The sequence below is a fragment of the Anthonomus grandis genome, chromosome 12 (assembly GCF_022605725.1).
Source record: "Anthonomus grandis grandis chromosome 12, icAntGran1.3, whole genome shotgun sequence".
Classification (NCBI taxonomy): domain Eukaryota; kingdom Metazoa; phylum Arthropoda; class Insecta; order Coleoptera; family Curculionidae; genus Anthonomus; species Anthonomus grandis.
Window position 1 is genome coordinate 12,135,007 of NC_065557.1, and position 15,705 is coordinate 12,150,711.

A 15,705-nucleotide genomic window follows, 5' to 3' on the forward strand; every position below is an offset into this window, starting at 1 on the left:
TCCAGGGCAAACTTTCTTATGGAGTGCAAACACCGAAGATTTTTACCAGAAACCAATAGACCCCTGCTATACCAGGGTCTTCTCCTTTTTTCCCTAATTGTCACCAAGGGGAAAGTTGACTCAAAAACATCCACTAAAGTTGAATGGAAACTCTCAAAAAGATCACCATTGTTAAGTATAATACCATTCCAGTCTATTGAATTACAACATTCTTTAAACTTACAGAAATTTTTTCTAGTGAACAACCTTCCGCACTTTTTTTTCTTGAGGTACACTTTTTTTCACTTAGAAGAAAGGAACATAATACGGCCTCATGATCAGACAACCCGGCATTTACAATTCTACATGCAACCTGCGTTTCACAGAGCGTAGAGCAAATATAATCTAAAAGTGATGCTGAATTAGCAGTGATACGAGTAGGTTGGTCAACATGCAAAGTTAAATTAAAAGATTGCAGCACTCTATGTATTGACAAGTGATTGTTAGAGTTATAGAACATACATTGATATGTTATTTTAATATAGAAACTGGAATCCTCAGCCATCCTCTGTTTAATTAACAGTTCTAGAATCCAAATATAGGATACTTGACAGAGATGATCAATCTTTGAATGAGGTGAAAAATTTGCTTATTTTACCTCTTAGTAAGCTTGACATCCACTGTAATAATGATAAAAATTATGAGCTTTCTAAAGCTTTTGATATATCTGAGCATGTTATAACTGATGCGGTAAGAATAAATATTGCTCTGATAGGAACTATCTCTCTTAACATCTGTAAATAGATATTGCTAAATAGAATTGATATTGCACTTAATACTAAGAGTTCCACAGATATCCATACCTATTCCCATATTTTTATTTATCAATATTTTTTTTCTTTTAAATAAAAAATATGTTTGTTGATGATAAAACAATCAGTTATAGATCCTTATAAAAAAGAGAAATGACAGCTCCACAAACCTTAGTAAACAGGTTTATTACTAATAGAAGCCTATGACTGAAAAATATGTTTTTATCCTTCCTAATGATAACCATGAGAAGTTTGAATAAATAGCCAAGAGGCCTTTTTCATTCCTACTTGAACGAGTAATGTTATTTCAACCTCAGGTGTAAATAAACTAAGGACCTTGAAGCCTTTTCAGCCATCCATCCTGTGTTCAGAAATCCATCAGGTAAGTTTACAGACTCCTTTTAAGTCCTTTAAAGCAGCCAAGGTTGACTCAATGCATTTAACTAAGAATGGAATTTGGACGATCAGGATCTTCTTTTTAGTGGACATGAATAGAGTTCAATATTTTTCTAAGAATTTTAGAGAAAGAAGGCACTCTTTATAATACATTAGAATTAAGAAGTTATTTAATGATCGAACTAAAAACCCAAATTGAAAATATAATCAACAACTTGCATAAGATTATTTCTTTGAGCAAATGCCAAAAAAAAAACAGCCGTACACGTAGAACAATACCAAAATTAAGTTCGCTTCATGTTTATTAAAAAGTGTAAATTCTACTTGACACGACACACGCAATTTCTATGCCCGTATAAAATTCACAAAACACTTAATATAGGCCTCATTTATCGCAGCCTATTAGCCATTAACTATTAAATTATTGTAAATTAGAAAAAAAAATGATATGAAAAACCGACAAAATAAAATTAGTACCAGTTATTAAATTTAATGCTGAACTATTTGTGTTAGTTGTGTTAAAAGACTTAAACAGTATGGCCACGGTCGCGGAATATATTTATGATATTATAGAGGAGAAGTCAGGTTAGTAAGTTTTATTGGACCTAAATGAGATACTTTTAATATTTAAAATAAAATGGATGATTTTATGGACTAAAACCCTAGTTTAAATATAAATTTCCTTTTTAGATAAAAGGGTGTCTGATTGGGTTTTCATGTCAAGCTCAAAGCCCACAATTGCCATAATTGTAATCTATTTGGCCCTAATATACTTGATTTTACCCTCGTACATGAAAAATAGAAAGCCTTATGACTTAACATCAGTTATCAGAGCCTATAACATATTTCAAATACTTAGCTGCATCACCCTTATATACTGGGTAAGAGTAAATATTGTATTAACGACAAATAAAAGTTAATTTTGATATTAAAATTTAGATAGCAACTTCAGGTTGGGTGCAAGGCGAGTATAGTCTAGGCTGTCAACCGATTGACTATTCCAATAATCCAAAAGCTCTATCGTTGCTTCAAGCTTTTCACTGGACGTATTTTTTGAAAATTACCGAATTAGTTGAGACAGTATTCTTTGTTCTTAGGAAAAAGTTTAATCAGGTTTCCAACCTTCATGTGTACCATCATGCCTCAACTGTCGCTTTGGCTTGGTTCGGTTGTAAGTTTATTGGAGGTAAGTAGAATTCCAGAAGTTTGTTTTAAGAAAATAAAAAAATTATTCTCATTACAAGTAATTAGGAGCAATTCAAAATTTGTTTAAAGATAATTATTAGCAATTAGGTTTTTCCGTTTTTTAAAAACAAAAATGTTTGGATTTAATTGATTAATTATTTATTACTTAACATGGATGCAAGGTTAACAACTTACCAAGAAAACAGGAAATGTTTGTAAAACATTACAGATTGAAATTTTTATGATAATAATAAATAAATATTTTAAATGGCAATATACAATAAATTATTGGTTTTTATCACTATTGCACTTTTTTCATATTTTGTTCAAACCTTTTTCAAAATTAATTATGTTATTCTCTTTTATTCAGCAAAATAAATAAAACTTGCTCAAAGGTGTGTGGTAGTGTACAGGAGTTTAAGTCAATCACAGAACTTTTTAGAAATCAAATAAATTTACTGGACAACATGGAAATTTCATTAGCTCCATATTTTATATAATTAAGTTATTATCCATGACTAGCATTTTTTCAAGAGATATTTATGCTTTTGTGTTAAAAGAATCGGGAATTTAGGAGATTTAAGAAGTTTTGGGCATGAAATCTTTAATTGAAAAGACTAGGACAGATCTTCACCAGAAAGCATTAATTATTCAAAATGATACAGATGCAATCACTCTTATCTCACAATTATATGCCAAAATGCAAAAAAATTTAAGTAAAAAACATCACAACAAAGAAGTTGGATCTCCAGAATATACAGGGTGTTCCTTAAGACGTGCTAATATTTAAGGGGGTGATTCCTGGAGCCATTTTAAGAAAAAAAGTTCCTACGAACATATGACCTAAAATTCTTAACTTTTGAGATACAGAATGTTAAGGTTTTCAAATTTTTTAATAATAACTTAAACAATATTGTAGACATTTACATGTATTCCATGCATCAAGACGCATTTTTTGATGTGCAAAAAGAAATATTTTCTTTGCCAGTGGCGTCATTCTTAGTGAAAAAAAAATTCTACGCCACTGCTTTTTCTTAAAATAAAAATTATTTTTAAAATCCTGAATCACTTTTTAGCAAATTTGATTTTCTTGATTTTTTTGTCCGACGCATGGTTTTCTAAAAATTTGATGCGGTGTGAAAGGGATGCCACTGGCAGAGAAAATAATTGCACATCAAAAAATGCGTCTTGATGCATGGAATACATGTACCAAATTTCAATATTGTTTAAGTTATTATTAAAAAACTGATTTTTTTTGAAAACTCTAAGACGTTTAGGACATATGTTCATAGGAACTTTTTTTCTTAAAATGGATCCAGGAATCACCCCTTAAATATTAGCATGTCTTTAAGGAATACCCTGTATATAGAACTATATGACCTAGTGATGACGAGAGAAAACACAAAATATTTATAAATAATGCATTGGATATGCACATTTTTGCAATATTCATCATCAGAAAATTGTATTCAAATTTGCTATACTCATACCTACATGAATAATTTACAATGAAAAAGTGTTTTGTTGAATGAAAAAAGTTATTGACCTGCATTTCTATCTTAATTAAAAAAAAAACTCAAAAATAAGTTAACATCTGGTGTAGACGGTGTGCCTAGCTTCTTGGTTAAAGATTGCGTTGGTGTCCTGGCTGATCCGCTGTCCTGCATTTTCAACTTAATACTGTCAACAGAACAAATCCCTGAAATTTGGAAGACTGCTAAAATAATACCTATTTTAAAAGCTGGGGACTCTGATCAAATCGTGAACTACAGGCCAATCTCATTACTTCTCAAAAATTTTCGAAATTATCCTGAATCAGTCGCTATTTAGTCACGCAAAAGAACTCATCTCTGTAGACCAGCATGGATTTTTTAGCAGGCGATCTTGTGTTACTAACTTATCCTGTCTGTCTAACCACATCTGTGAATCAGTTGATGTTAATACTCAGTCGATGTTATTTATACCGACTTCCAAAAAGCCTTTGATCGGATAGATCACTATATTTTGCTGCATAAATTAACTCAGTATGGTTTTTCAGGGAGATTATTTAATTTATTTCATTCCTACTTGATTGGTAGATCTCAATATGTTGAATATGAGTCAGCCCTGAGAAGGCTTAGGTTCATAATTAGAAGTTCTCAGAGTTTTACTTTGGAATCTACATTAAGACTGCTTTTCTGTTGCTTTGTGAGATCAAAACTGGAGTTTGGCTGCATTATATGGAACCCGCTCTATCAGAATCATGTTGGTCTCCTTGAATCTGTTCAGCGTAGATTTGCTAAGTTTTTGGCCTTCAGGCAGGATGGCATTTATCCGGTAAGAGCGTTTGATCATCGGCAACTATTGGAACGCTTCAATCTACATCCATTACATCTCAGAAGAATGATCTTCTCTGTAAAATTCCTGCATGGGTTACTAAATGGATTCATTGATAGTCCTGTACTTCTTTCTGGTGTACGTTTCATGGTGCCTAGGCTTAATGCTAGACACCCCCTAACATTCTTTCTGCCAAGGCCTCATACTAACATCCTGTTGAAATCGCCACTATATACAATATGTGCTATATTTAATCGGATCTGTCACATGTGCGATATAAATTTCTCTCCGGTTCATGTGGTTGTCGATATCTTGGTGGATCATTACTCTTGGGATTAAGACCCATGTGTTTAAGTTATAGTTAGTAGGTATATTGCCGTTAATTTAATTTAATTTTGTTGAATATGTGATTATCGTGTTAAACTCTTATAATTGGGTTTTTATATCATATTAATAGTTATTTGTTCTAATTTTTTGGATAACTTTTGAGAATGTGACTTTACTTTATTTTTTTCTTTTCTTTTCATTCTTTTAGGTTTGTTTGTGTGTTTTTTTTTAACTATATTTTTCATTGTTTTGCAACTGTTTCCTGTTATTGGGCAAGTTGCCTGTTGGAAATAAAGGCTTATTATTATTATTATTAATTTTATAAAAAAAATATTTTTAGGTGGGATGGCATCTTTACCAATAATGCTAAATAGTTTTATTCATATTCTTATGTATTTGTACTATTATTTGGCCAGTTTGGGACCTAAATGGCAAAAGCGACTGTCGCCATGGAAACCAAGACTTACAATAGCTCAAATGGTAAGACAATGTTACATTGTATTAACATACTATTATGCAGATATTTATTTTCTAAATACTTCAAAACCTTCAAATCAATTAATATATTTATATACAGTTTATTACCCAATTATCTTATCTACAATCACATTAGATTATTGTGGATTTTGTAAATATTATAGAACTTAAGAGCTGTTATTATAAATAATCAAGTGTGTGAAATCACATTTAATTGGGTTCAACTTACATGATAAATGTATTCTCCAATATTATTATGGTAAAACTGGTTTTCAACTGTTAAACATTGTTATTACAAAATAGTCAAATACTATTTTTAAATGTCTAGACTTTTAATTTGATCTCTATAGTTTACCCATGAAAATTGCCAAAAAACAGTGGATTCAAAATATATGTTTTCAGGTACAATTCACATTATTAATAATCCATGCTATAGGATTCCTGCAACCAAGCTGTGATGCTCCTCGAGTTTTCGTGATGTTTTATCTCCCCAATGTGGTCCTCATATACAAGATGTTTTATGATTTCTATAAGAAATCTTATAATAACAAACAAAAACAAGCGTAAATGCAATAAGGATTAGTAAATGGGAGTTTTTTTAAATATATTTGTATTTACTTTTTGTATAACTGTGATACCTCATTATTACAATTTTATTTCTATCAAGAAATTGGGCGAAAATTTTCCAACAACTGATGATTGTTATTTAAATAATGACACAATTAAACGTTTGTTAATTATTCAGAAAATTGTCTGATGAACTAGCAAAATTTCTAATACAGGATATTTGCATGTAATGAAATGAAACTGTTTGGTAAAAGTATGTACTGTCTAGAAATGAATGTAGGATAATTTAAATTCCATGTGTATTGTATATATACTTTATGCAAATAGTAGTTAAATAAATTGTTCCAAATTTTAAACATAGTGTTTAAATTATACCCAACCACTTCAAATTGCAACAGAATTTTGTTTACAGAAGTTTTAAATTGAGCCTATTGGAAGCAAGAACAACATACAGACTATAAAATAAAATATAGAGAATTATTTAACATCTAAGAATCTTAATTCTGATACTTTTACTTAGTTTTCATGCTTTCATAATTCATACTTTAAAATCTTGAACAGTCACTTTTCTTTGATTTTTTCAATTAGGGTAGCATAAAAAATTGTAAACTTAAGTTAATAGTTTGATTACCAGAAATTAAGCATAAAACCAACAAATTCACTGATCATTTACTCAATTAGTAATTCTATATCATTTACTCACTTAGTAATGATCAGTAAATTTGTTGGTTTTATGCTTAATTTCTGGTAATCAAACTATTAACTTAAGTTTACAATTTTTAATGCTACCCTAATTGAAAAAATCAAAGAAAAGTGACTGTTCAAGAAATATGGTAAGCTTAAAACATTGAAAGGCCTTTCAATGTTCTAAGATGGTAAGTATGGAATTATTCTAAGAGATAAATGTTTTTGGGAAATCTATAATACATTTATTTGAATGTATCAGTGCTCGAGATATGGAAATAAATCTATCAAATAAATGCAATATGCACATTATATTATAGTCTGTCTAGAAAGTATCTGGAAAAAAAAGCACAGTCATAGTTTTGAAGCAAATATTTTTATTATTTGAATTATAAAAACAAACAATCCATTTCATTTATTTATTCAACCTCCATTTAATTCTAAACACTTAACTAAACATCCAGGTACACCAGACACTACTCAATAATGGTAGTCCAGAAAAAACCTGTAAAACGAAGGGAATCAAATCTTCTTTATTTCATGGAGGTGCTCAATCTACGTCAATCTTCAATAATCGCAATATGATTTCAATGGGACTAAGATCTGGTGAAACTACTGGCCATGGAATTCTTGTCAGTTGGTGTTCGTGTGTCCAAGCTTGAGTATAGGCAGAAATATGGCATCTTGTATTATCCTGCTGAAAACATCACCCCTCTGGATATAAAGTATGAGCCATTTCAAGAAGAAAAACATTTAAAAAATCACAATACTTTGCACTATGAACATGTCATAAACTATACACAGTGGCATAGCACCATGTTCAGATATTGGAAGATATGCCCCAAACCAATATTTTGGTAGGCAATTTGGTAACATTTTCTCTTGACAAGATTTTGAGATAGTTTACACCAATCTGCAAAGAACTCTCATCAGACATAAAAATATTGCTAAGTTTATCTCTTTGAAAATGTTGACAAAACTCCATTCTTTCTTGCTTTTGTTAAGATGTTATTCCAGGGATCCTTTTTTGTTTCCTTCACTAGCAATTAAATAAGCATTCACAAACATTTAAATTGTTTCCGTGTATCTGTCTTATATCTCTACTACTAATGTCTCATACACTGCACTTTTTCCACATTCAATAAATTGCACTAGTTTGTTAACATTTCAAAAACCCTTTCTATACAAATTTTCCACCCTTTCTTTATTAAATATAACTTTAGCTGGATCTAACTACTTCACAACTAAGGTACAACAAACTGGTTATCTAAATGAATATTAATTTGATGACCTTTTTACCTAAGTATCAGTTTCATACCTAATAAATCCTAGAAAAGTTATTATATGTTAAATAATAAGATAGAAGTATGGTAATGTATATTATTTGTTGCCTCCACAAATATTTTATTTTGCTATTTACTTGTCAAAGGTGCTGGTGAAAGGCTTTGTCAAATGCACCTCCGATGATTTTCATTCAAATTGAGACATTTCACCAAATTAAAGTTTTTATTAATATTAGAAGAAGAGTTAAATTAATGTAGATACTCAATATCAATGTATGCTTTCTAAAGATTGTAATGAATTTAATATATCACTCAAGTAATAACACAAAATATTATAAATTAATTGTTAATTATTACTCTTAATAATTGATATATTAGTGAAAATAAAAAACCAAAAGTCACCAAATCATTAATAACTTATCAATGTTATGAACTAAGAAGAGGGCATGAGAAAGGGAATCAGAAGTGCCAACTTGCAAGATTAAGCGACCAGCTTACATTTAAACATATTTTTTTATTTATTAGATAGGAACACAGCAGGACAATAAGGAATGGATAAAAAGGTGCATGACATCAAAAAGTATTTTTTTTTACTTATGACTTTAAAACAGATTATTACAAAAATGTTGGCTATGAAGCAAAATTTTCATGGTATCTTTTTTAAATTTAATTTTACTTCTTACTGATAGGGCTTTAACATTTTACAGGAAGTTTATTAAATAGTGTAGGTCCATAAAAAGTTATAAATCTTTGACACATTGAAGTTTGCATATAAAGCAGATATATATTCCTATAGAGGTCTTCAGAGGGATACCTAAAAGGTTTTTTTTATATTATACCACCATTTTTTCAAATGTACTATTGGATGCGCCACTCCATATGACAATACAGCATCTTAGATTAGATTCAACCAAAGAAGAAGGAGCAGTAAAGAATAGTAAGCAATTTCTTAAGGATATTTTTAAGTTGATAAAATTTGTAAAATATATTTCTTATTTTTTTATTTAATTTTTATTTATTTACTTTCATTAACGTTTACAACATTTACAGAATACAAAGGTCTATATATACATTTATCACTAAAGAAACTAAACTTTGAAACTAGCTTAAAAATCTAATTATAGAGTTTAATGAGGAACAATATGTAACAATATGTTGTTTGGCAGAAAGAGACATGAAGAAGTAAATGAGTTTGGGTTGAGTAATGTGGAACATGGATTGAGAAGAGAGCAAGGGAGTCAAAACATCTTGTTATTTCATTTAGAATCTTAAAAGCAAAACATGCATCATAGTACTCCCTTTTACTTGACAATGGATTTAGTGATAGATATGACATAGTCTGAAAGAAGTGTACCTGATCATGAAAGGATAAATCTCATAAACTTGACAAATTTTCAAAAGATCCTTTACTAAATCAACATGCTTTACAGTTGCATTATTAATTAAGTATTCTACAGGGTACAGACTGCTTTTGCTACTGAATCTCATAAAGCAAAATTTATTAACGTTAAGAGACATCTCATACAATTGGCACCAAGAAAATATTATATTAATGTCATTTTGCAGAATTTCAATATCTAAAGGAGAGCAGATTTGTCTATAAAGTTTTTAAATTGTCAGCAAATAGGATTGCAGAATTAAGAAGGCTATATGATGAATCCACTTAAGATTTTGATCTAAAAAAACTGTCAAATATTGAATTTTGTTAATTTTTGCTATAACTGAACAATTACATTAAGTATTATTTATGCTGTGTCCGCTAGGATATGTTTTTAATATTATTCTTCAAACATAAATTTATCCAGATATGTCAAAAATTGATTTATTTATTTAAGAATGGGAAAAGCCCATTAGCTGTTACAAAAATTACTCACTTGCAATATAAAAAATGCAAGGGAATCATTGTTTGCTAACAATTTCAAGTGATTCCTTTAGATTCAGTCTAACAATGATTGTCAGGTGTTGCAAGATGAATTTTGCGATGTTGCATGCTTGTGCAAATTAAATAGTTTCAGATTAAATGTCAGTAAGTATGCTTGTATGTCATTCACCCTAAATAGTAATCCCATAATTTTTGATTACACCTTTAATGGTGAAAAAGTTCAAAGAGTACCCCAAAAGAGGGGTCTAGGAGTAATTTTTGAGCCAACGCTTTCATTTTATCTAAACAATTTCTGGATTTATTGTTAGAACTACCAAGGCGCTAAGTGTTAAAGTGAGTCACCATCTTTTTGATAGCTTAGTTTTGACTTGGAATATGGGTCCATTATTTGGTCCCGCTAGTACAGTATCTGGGTGACAATGGTTGAAGGCATTCAGAGAAGATTTTTGAAGTGCATGTATTTTAGGAAATTTGGTATATATCCCCAGAGGGGCTATGATAATGATCATTTGTTTTTGATAGAGTATCTCTGAGTAAGAGAAGAATTAGAATATTTTTGTGCACTCTTTTCAAAATAGTGAAAACCAAAATAGATTGTCCTAACATTCTTAGTCAGTTAGCTTTTGCTTTAAACAAAATTAACACTCTCCATTTATTCTCACAACATTTATAAATATTTTAACTTATATGCTTTTGATATTGACATTGATTCAACTAGTCTGAATTGGTTTAAAAAATTATACTAAATAAACTGAAACAGAACTGAACTGATCAGTGATGCGTGTTCGCTATTTGTTATTGTATTTTATTAGTGCGGGTAGTTTCTGTGTTATGATGAACATTGTGTATTTGCTCATTTTTGTATTTCCTTTTATTATTTATTTATATTTATTTCAGTACTTTTTATGGTATGTTAAGTTAGTGTCTGTAAGTGGCCTTGTAGCTGTTGATACTTGTAACAAATAAATAAATAAATATTTCCAAACTATTTCTGTGTAACAATACAGACACTGTGTGCTTTTTTTCCTGTGTGCAGGCTTTATTGCCTCAAGTTGATTATTACCTATTAGATTTAACTAAAAGCTTTTATGAAAATTGAAAAAAATCCATACTGTGTAACAATTTATCTAGAACTTATTTTATTACAATATTAAAATTAAAACTGATTTGGGGTAGTAACCTTTAAATAGTTTCTTGAAAATTATTTTAATCACTAATTAATATTCAATTTCAATAATTTTAAAATTTTGTTTGAGGACTGTGTATTAATGGTATTTTTCCAAATAAATGATTACTACTAATACTACTTACTAGATTTTTCTGATAATAATACATGTATCCAGAAGCCTTCTGGGGTTCTTAGTGATTAGTCAAAGTAATGTTAGTTGAGGAAGTACAATTTAGGGTGAAGAAGAAAAAACAATGTGTGGCATGTGTTAATTTTTAAAAAAATATCTGGTTCAGATTTCAGTCCACAAATAGATTGGCTGCAAATATGTGCAATTTAATGACCTACTTGACTCCCATCTTTGCAGTTAAGTTTGAGTTAGTAAAGGTGACTAGGTTATCATCTTAAAGCTTCTATAAAAATTACTTGTCTCTTTGGGGCATTATAAATATTATTTAACTACGTCCGTTTAAAACAATAACAAAAAAACAAAAAGGTCAGTTACCTGATAACAGAAAATGTGGTAAGAACTATCAATGTAATTTATAAAAATAAGATTATATTATGTTTCTTAAAGAAATATAATAACCCACCCTTAAAACTTTTAACTAGTTAACAGACAAATGCATGAAGGTCCTCACGGTGGTTTGGAATTAGGGGCTTATTAAAACGCCCTTAAAAATCCGATATTCTGGATACATTGCCAACCATTTAGTTTTACTTACCGTGTAGTATGACAACAACCCCGAATTATCGTCCAAGACGAACCACCGGTATTGCCATCCCTTCATAACATTGGTCCATTTGCTTAAAGAACCCTCCATCACTGCCATTTCACGAAAAAAATCATTAAATATTTAATTCCAATTATTAAATTAGCAAATTACTGACACACTTGCCCATGGTTTTGTTGTTGAACTGCAGAAATTTCATACGTCACTGTCATGTGTGACTTGTGTCAACAAAAAGATCAATGACAGACAGACTTTGATAAGAGTTTGCCAGGTTGCCAAGTAGGTTAGCCGGTATTTCTCTTTGTCACACTGGTGCAAACAAAGAAGAATTGTTATGCAGGTTTATTATTGGAATTAATTTAGTTTTTATATTTAAAACCTGAATTTATTGAATTTAAATTGTTTTTGAATTTAAAGTTGAATATTCATATATGTCCCACAATCCACACGTTACGCCACTAAAAAGTTGTTCTCAAGACTAAATTCGATTTCAAAATTACATCTGGAACACTGTTTTATTTTTTATTATATTTATTGGCTCAATTAGTTGAATGTTGCTTTTAAAAAACTAAGGTGGAGAGAAATAATTTAATCCATATTTAAAAAAAAAATAATATAAAAGATTTACTCATAGGGTTACCTTATTCTTCTAAGATTTCTTCAGGTAAATACACCCTTTTTGCTGATGATATTACAGTTAAATGTGTCGAAAATTCTTTTGAGGCAGTGGAGCAAAAAATGAATACTTAACGCAGAAAAGACACAAAAAGTTATCACCACTCTGAGACCAGTTGAAATATTAAGGAGTCCCACTGTTAAATTTCTGGGAATCTGTTTGGATCCTCTTCTACAATACCGTTCCCACATTAATGTTGTTGCTAGGAAGCTCAAAACTTCGTTATATACGCTTCGATGCCTTGCTGGTTGTTCCTTTAAGACAGCTTTAAGAACGACCTACTTTGGCATTTTTCATCCTATTACCACGTGGGTATGCTATTATAGCATGGAATCATGCCCCAGATAGACACAGATTGTTCTCATTGTAGAGAAAGGCAATCAAAATATTGAGTAGATTGGGCTGCAGGGAGGACTGTAAATTAGTTTTCTCCAGCATAGGTATTGGGATTGATATAAAGTACATGGAGAATCACACAATTAAACTAGAAGTGTAAACAGACTGGTTACAATCTATCAGCACTTTCTAAAGTGTCGGAGTGCTTCGGGCTATAGTTATATAATAAACTCCCTATCAGTTATTTGGATTTAGAGTATCCTAGTTTCGGGCATAAATTGAAACAAATCCCTTCATTCACATAAAGATTATTTAAATTTACATTTTTCTTTGTTATACTAGTATCTAGGAATCGTATATTGTATTTTTTTAATTTTAAATATACTGGCATAAAAGAGCGAATTCAGTGGTATTCGATCGAGTCTCTGAAGTGCCGATATATCATGATAATGCGAAGGCATATTGCTTGAAATCTCCATAATGTCGCGCTTTCCACGTTTGTTAGGTTTGAATTAAAATAATAGAAAATAGTCAATTAATTTATTTACACACTTACACTATGAAAACACGATCACTCACGACTACTAGAGATATTTATTTTTACTGTATTTATTTACAACTATTTATGTCTGATTTAAATCTCGCGTCAATATTACGCACTTTACTTCACTGAACTGACAACTGACTGCTATCGGCGATGCGGCTCCTTATATACTCGGCAGAACGCTCTTTCGGAAAATGCCCGCTAACCTTCGAAACGTCTTGTGGTGTACCACTTGTCTCAATCAGAAATATCGTTACAATACCTAATAAGCGAACTCACGAAGTCAGCGGCAAAGTAACCACGGAAATAATAAGGCTTAGGGCGGCAGAGGCAGCCTTCTTTGTAAATACAGCAGTCTGAGTCTTAGCTGCATTAGACTCAATCGGATTGCACTCACTCCACTCCAAAATGATTTTAGGGTCAGCATTAATAGTTGTTATCCTCGCGACGCCTATAGCACCGGGTGTCGGCTGAAGTCATCTGATTTGGCAACTTAGAGGCAGAGGCCAATCTGCCATCCGTAAAGCCGTAAATTGTAATGGAAGACTTGTCGAGAACGTCGTTGGATGTTCTCGAAGAAAGAGGGGAGGAAGGAAGAAAGAAGAGGAAGAAGATGCATCTCTGAGAGACACCAGCCTTAATTTTAATACTCTGCGAAAAAAGGTCTGTCCATCAATGACAACCTAAATGATCCGTTCTCGAGAAAGCTCCAAGTTCCCAAGAAGAGCAACGAGAGTTCGTGGAAAAATATAGGAATACAGTTTCTTTAAGACGTTTTCATGCCAGACACTATGGAATGCCTTTAAAATATTCAGAGCTATTGCATCGAATTCACAATATTTTTCGATAGTCTCAGTTCAAACATGCGTGACATAGGCCAACAGATCGACAGTAGATTTGTGTTTTCGAAAACCATACTGACGGTCGCTAATGTTGAACTCCAGGTATTTCAAAACTTGTTGGTTGACAAAACTCTCTATTACCTTGACGATTGCTGGGACAATCGGACGGTAATTAATGGGTACTGTCCTTTTTCCAGGGAAAAGACCTCTTCTGCATGAACAGAAAATAGTTTGCAAACTACTATATTTTAATACTATTAGCGGTATTTCAACAGGGCCATCTAAGTGCCTTGTTAGTGTTCAAGCCTTTAATAACTTTTTCGAGATCTCTGTGATGGAAGACTTTGGCATCCAAGAAGTCTTTATAAGTCTACGGCAGAGTTTAATGCAAACATATGACATTGCGGTTTTCCATTATAGCCATTGCGTTAGAACTATCTTCCTAGTCAATGGTGGAATTTTTTACCTACAGAACCCTTGACCAACTGCTTTTGCTAAAGACTATTGAGAAGTTCATTTTTCAATCTCTTATTAAATTTTCATTGCAGGTATTAATCGTTTGCTTCCACGCATTTCTTAAGGCAACAAAATAGACACGATTTATAGGCTGAGATTTTGGCGCCATTTGCGATAGGCAGGATTTTTGTTGTTGACTGCCTTGGTGCAACTTTTATCTAACCACAGTTTGCTGTCTGACGAACTTTTCAAGGTGTTCGGAATATAAGCGTCTATCTGCCAAAATCAACTCTGAAATCTCGCTCCACATGTTGAAGGATCATCAGTCCTGAAACAGACATCATTGCAAGGAAACGAATAGAGGAACTGATTTAAATGTATCCAGTTGGCTGATCTATAATGCCAAACTTAAGTTTTCACTTCTAGTCACATGTTGTGGTTATTTTTATGTTTTAAGTCAGATATTACATAAGTATATGCAATTGGCTAAATTGTGAAATTTAATTTTCTATGTATATTTGACTTGTGTGATTGTTTCCTTAGACGTCAAGCTAATGACGCCGCCTCTTATTGACTACGGTCATATTACACTTTACGTCTTTATTGTTGTCTTTGACAATCTTGTTTTTTTTTGATATCGAGTAAACGAACGGATATTTTTTGTCATTATTTTTTTAGGTGATGCAGAAACTCAGTTTTTTTCTTTTTATAATATTTTGAGAAGGATGATTTAAAAATAGTACAGATTTACCAGCGAAGAAGGTATATGACATTTATTTAACATTTGTTGGACTATAAACGAGCACCATGTGGTATTAAAAATGTCTGTAAAAGTATTTGTCCACTATACTTTTATTAAATTTATATTAGATTTTTTTCCTTTCTGTAGCAATTTCAGCATCACATATCGCATTTTCCTTGGCCTAAGTCCTAGCATAAGGCAACCTTAGAAGTTTATATATCTTACAATAGACCTGGCCCCTGAAGGCCGTTAAATCGAAGCGAAGAAGATGCTTCTCCCGTAATCATCCGGCTTGAATA

At 31.3% G+C, this 15,705-nt stretch overlaps 2 protein-coding genes across 5 annotated transcripts in view; one reads left to right on the forward strand and one right to left on the reverse strand.

Annotated features, from left to right (window-relative positions):
* The window catches only part of LOC126742850 (oxysterol-binding protein-related protein 9), a 67,686-nt gene extending 55,668 nt beyond the window's left edge, over window positions 1-12,018 (reverse strand). For 2 of the 4 annotated variants that reach the window (XM_050449663.1, XM_050449661.1), the window contains exon 1: window positions 11,802-12,018. In XM_050449663.1, coding sequence (XP_050305620.1) covers window positions 11,802-11,909 — 108 coding nt within the window. In that variant the 5' untranslated portion in view covers window positions 11,910-12,018. The remainder of the gene's footprint in view (window positions 1-11,801) is intronic. The other 2 variants (XM_050449662.1, XM_050449657.1) reach the window with 1 other exon arrangement.
* Window positions 1,564-6,415, forward strand: LOC126742851 (elongation of very long chain fatty acids protein AAEL008004-like). Its single transcript, XM_050449664.1, has 5 exons — window positions 1,564-1,772; window positions 1,878-2,068; window positions 2,127-2,373; window positions 5,356-5,495; window positions 5,895-6,415. The coding sequence occupies exons 1-5, from the start codon at window positions 1,724-1,726 to the stop codon at window positions 6,057-6,059; spliced, it is 792 nt and encodes a 263-aa protein (XP_050305621.1). The 5' UTR covers window positions 1,564-1,723; the 3' UTR covers window positions 6,060-6,415.
* Window positions 12,019-15,705: the final 3,687 nt, after the last annotated feature.

What these genes read in the sequence shown, in the direction of transcription:
- LOC126742851 (XM_050449664.1), top strand. Translation starts at nt 1,724, where the DNA reads ATGGCCACGGTCGCGGAATATATTTATGATATTATAGAGGAGAAGTCA. An exon ending in GCATCACCCTTATATACTGG is followed by an intron (nt 2,069 to 2,126) that starts GTAAGAGTAAAT and finishes ATTAAAATTTAG; the next exon opens with ATAGCAACTTCAGGTTGGGT. An exon ending in CGGTTGTAAGTTTATTGGAG is followed by an intron (nt 2,374 to 5,355) that starts GTAAGTAGAATT and finishes AAATATTTTTAG; the next exon opens with GTGGGATGGCATCTTTACCA.